Source organism: Gossypium hirsutum, chromosome D08 (genome assembly GCF_007990345.1).
Source record: "Gossypium hirsutum isolate 1008001.06 chromosome D08, Gossypium_hirsutum_v2.1, whole genome shotgun sequence".
NCBI classification, from domain to species: Eukaryota; Viridiplantae; Streptophyta; class Magnoliopsida; order Malvales; family Malvaceae; genus Gossypium; species Gossypium hirsutum.
Genome location: NC_053444.1, coordinates 20,174,089 through 20,178,655, shown reverse-complemented (window position 1 = coordinate 20,178,655; position 4,567 = coordinate 20,174,089). Strand labels below are relative to the sequence as shown.

The 4,567-nt window shown below is 42.1% G+C and overlaps 1 protein-coding gene across 1 annotated transcript; it reads right to left on the bottom strand.

Annotated features, from left to right (window-relative positions):
* Positions 1-793: 793 nt before the first annotated feature.
* Positions 794-4,189, bottom strand: LOC121220310 (uncharacterized). The gene is made up of 6 exons (XM_041099985.1): positions 4,015-4,189; positions 3,420-3,865; positions 2,796-2,921; positions 2,140-2,508; positions 1,576-1,755; positions 794-1,129 (listed from the first exon to the last, which is right to left on the bottom strand). Exons 1-6 carry the CDS (start codon positions 4,187-4,189, stop codon positions 794-796), a joined length of 1,632 nt encoding a protein of 543 aa, XP_040955919.1.
* Positions 4,190-4,567: the final 378 nt, after the last annotated feature.

The window sequence follows — 4,567 nt, the reverse complement described above, 5'->3', positions numbered from 1 at the left end:
ATCTGGCAACAAGAGAAAGAAGATGAAAAAGCAATCAATAGAGGGAAACCACCAATATTCGACCAACACCCAAAAGGAAAAAGAGATGAGCAAAAATGAAAAGACAAAAACGAATATTCGGCACCTAAAAACGAAAAGGAAAAAATGCAAAACTGACCGAAACCAAACTGACAGAAAAAAACTTTAGAAACCGATTCCCTCAATGCCTACTGACCAAATTTGACACAAGCACACCCCCAGCCAAAACCTCTAGCTAGAGTTTTCCCCAAACGGCATAACTCTTCTCACAAAACAACTCCTTGATTTTCTCTTAAAATCTATCCCCTCATCTCTCCTTGATTCACTTCACCTAATCAAAATCCCACTATTCTCTCCATGATTCACTCCTTCATTCAAATTCCATAGCATTTCAGTCAAACTCCACCACCTCACAACACAGGTGATAAAAATAAACACTCAACATTGCAGCATAGGACTCGAACCTCAGACCTTAAGAGTACTTCACGTGCCACCTACCACTGGACCAATAGGCTCTTTTGTCATAAAACAAGCACTAATATTTATAAAGCCTTTGTGCCAGTGTCCATATTAAAAAAAAAAGCAAAACTAAAAATTCTACAAAAGCCAAGACTTGAACCCAAGCTTCTCAAACACTCCCAAACACACCCAAATCACTTAGCCATTAAAGTAAACAAGCAGTTTGTGACAAATCATGTAAAAATTAAAGACTTGAATTTTTGGGCGTTACAACTCTACCTCCCTTAATGAAATTTCGGCCTCAAAATTTTCCTGGTCAGAATAGGTGAGCGTATTGTTCTCGCATCGCCTCTTCTGGTTCCCATGTGGCTTCTTCTGAATTGTGGTTACGCCAAAGCACCTTGACTAAAGGAATAGATTTCTTCCTCAGTACTTTAACCTCACGGTCCAAATTTTGCACTGGCTCCTCCTCGAAGGTCAGATCTGGCCTAACCTCGATCTCTACAACTGGTACTATATGTGTAGGATCAAAGGGATAACGCCTTAACATGGATACATGGAACACATCGTGAATCTTGTCTAATTTTGGAGGCAACTCAAGTTGATAAGCGACCGGTCCCACACGCTTCAGTATCTTATTCCATCGGGAAACCTTGAGAAAAATGTAATCCCCCACAAAATACTCAATCTCTCAGCGTTTAAGATCCATATAAGACTTCTGCCTATCAAATGCTTCCTTCAACCGATCTCGAATCATTTTTACCTTCTTTTTGGTATCAGAAACTAACTCTGGCCCCAGAACTCGCTGCTCGCCTAACTTAGTCCAACAGGTAGGAGTACAACACCTACGACTATATAACGCCTCGTACGGTGCCGTTTGAATACTAGATTGGTAGCTATTATTATACGTAAACTCTGCCAGCGGCAAATAATCTTCCCAGTTGCCTCAGAAATCCATTACACAACACCATAACATATCCTCCAGTATTTGAATCACCCTCTCAGATTGACTAGTCTAGAACCCAAAGCCTCGTGTAATTTCTTCCAAAATCGAGACGTAAAGCGAGGATCTCTATCTGATATTATAGAAATGTGTACCCCATGCAGTTTTACAATCTCGGCCACATACAATTTAGCCAACTTCTGCAAATAGTAGTCAATACGGACTAGTATGAAATGAGCAGATTTAGTCAATCGATCTACAATAACCCATACCGAATCCTTCTTGGTAGGCGTTAAAGGTAGCACACTCACAAAATCCATGGTTACTCTCTTCCACTACAAAAGTTGAATCTTAACTGGCTGTAATAACCCTGAAGGTAACTGATGTTCAGCCTTCACTTGTTGACAAGTTAAACACTTACCCATAAAATCACTTACTTCACGTTTCAGTCCTGACCACCAGTATAACTAACGAAGATCTCGATACATTTTATTTCTGCTTGGATGCATAACATAAGGACTACTATGCGCCTCTTGCAGTATAGACTGCCTCAAATCATTATCCCTCGGTACACAGACTCTCCCACGGAAGCACAGTACTCATTCACTATTTAACCCAAAATTCAGAGTTTCCCAATTCTCAACCTGTCAGAAACGAGGAACCAGTGACTCATCCAACAATTGCTTACCCTTAATCTATTCAGTCTACGTCGGTCTAACTTGCAACTCAGCCAACAAGCTACCATCATCAAACAGGCTAAGACAAGCAAACATCGCTTTCAAATCAGATGCAGCCCTACAGCTTAGTGTATCCGCTACCACGTTAGCCTTACCAGGATGATATTCAATTGAGAAATCGTAGTCCATAAGTAGCTCTATCCATCTTCGCTGCCTAAGATTCAACTCCGTCGAAGTGAAGAGGTGCTTAAGACTCTTGTGATCTGTGTAGATAGTACACTTCTCATCGTAGAGATAGTGCCTCCAAACTTTTAGTGTGAATACCACCATAACTAACATCAAGTCATGAGTAGTGTAATTCGCCTCGTGAGGCTTAAGCTGATGAGACGCATAAGTAACCACCTTACCCTTCTACATCAGCACACAACCCAAACCAACGTGTGATGCATCACTGTAAACAGAGAATTCCTTCCCAGACTCTGGCTGTATTAAGACAGAGGCCTCAATCAGAACTTTCTTCAATTTCTCAAAACTTTCTTGCTACTTATCAGTCCAATTAAATGGTACCCCTTTACGCAGCAATTTAGTCAGGGGTGCAGCAATTAAGGGAAACCCCTCAACAAAACGTTATAATACCCTGGCAGACCCAGAAAACTTCGAATCTCAGATATGGTCTTAGGTGGTTTCCAATCCAGTACAGTTTCAATTTTTTGATGATCAACCCTAATCCCCTCGGTAGACACCACGTGACCTAGAAATGTCACTTCTCGTAGCCAGAACTGACACTTGTTGAACTTAGCATACAGTTGTTTCTCCCTTAAAATCTGTAGAACAATTCAGAGATATGCATCATGCTCATCCTCAATTCTCGAATACACCACAAACCGATCCAAATAGGGCTAGAATACTCGGTTCATTTGGTCCATGAAGGCAGCTGGTGCATTCGTCAGCCCAAACAGCATCACTAGGAACTCGTAATGACCATAACGAGTCCTAAACAGTCTTATACACATCAGCCTCTTTAACCCTCAACTGATGGTACCCAGAACGAAGATTTATTTTGCAGAAAATCGAAGCTCCTTGCAGCTGATCAAATAAATCATCTATCCTCGACAAAGGATACTTATTCTTGATAGTCAGTTTATTCAATTGCCGATAATCGATACACATGCGCATGGCCCCATCCTTTTTATTTACGAACAACACTGGTGCTCCCCACGGAGACACACTAGGCCGAATGAATCCTCGATCCAACAGTTCTTGAATTTGAGCTTTTAACTCCACCAGCTCTTTTGGTGTCATCATATAAGGGCGATAGACACTAGAGCCGTTCCTGGCATAAGCTCAATTCCAAATTCAACTTCACGGCTTTGAGGCAACCTAGGGAGCTCATCAGGAAAAACATCGAAAAAATCCTTAATAGTTTTGACATCCCCAATAGAAGGACCTTCAGAATCAGATGCTCCAATACAAGCTAGAAACACTTCACAACCCTTGCGAACTAGTTTTTTGGCTCTTAATGCAGAGATCACATTAGATAGAAAATCCCTTCGCTCCCCAGTCACAGGCACCTCCTCATCCTCAGTAGTCTTTAATACAATATGCTTAGCAGCACAATCCAAACTTGTACGGTATTTAACCAACCAATCCATCCCCAAGATTAGGTCGAATTCACCAAACAGTAGCTCCAGCAAATCTGCTAGAAATATAACTCCTTGAACCTCTAGGGGCACATCTCTGAACAACTTGTCTATCCTTACCGATTGTCCTAGTGGACTTAACATAGTCATCTTATTAACAGTACTCTCACACATGATACCCAAGGTGCCAGACACAGTACATGCAATGCAATGTATAAATGCGTAGACCCTATATAAATTAAATAAGTGTGAGGTACATTATGAATTAGGAATGTACCAGTTATAACATCTGGAGCATCACCATCCTCTCGGCAACGAGCAGCATAGACCAATGCTGGCTGCCTCGCGTCACTGTTACCAACACCTCTGCCTAACGTTACACGACCTTGTCCTACACCATTTTCACCTCTAACCTGCGCACGGCCTCTAGGTGGCTGCTGACCACCTCTCATTGGCTGAACAAAACACTAACCTGCAGCTTGCATCTGAGTAGGCCTATGAGGACAATCCTTAACTTGATGCTCCTTAGACCCACATCTGAAACATGCCTTAATCTTCTTCCAACACTCACCCAGATGATATCTCCCATAGTCAGCACAAGGCTGTAATCTAGCAACAGTAACCCCAGCTCGGACTGGCCCATTAAACTTGGCCTTCTGTTTAGGCCTTCCAGAATAACTTGAGGGCTCTGAATCCCTCCTATACCTGCCCCTATCTTTCTCACGGTTCTGGCATTCAGAGCGCTTCACATCCTTGGTGATTTTTACCTTTTCAATTAGGGCAGCAAAATTTCGCTTCCTCAGCGGAGTTATCAGGACTCACAACTCATC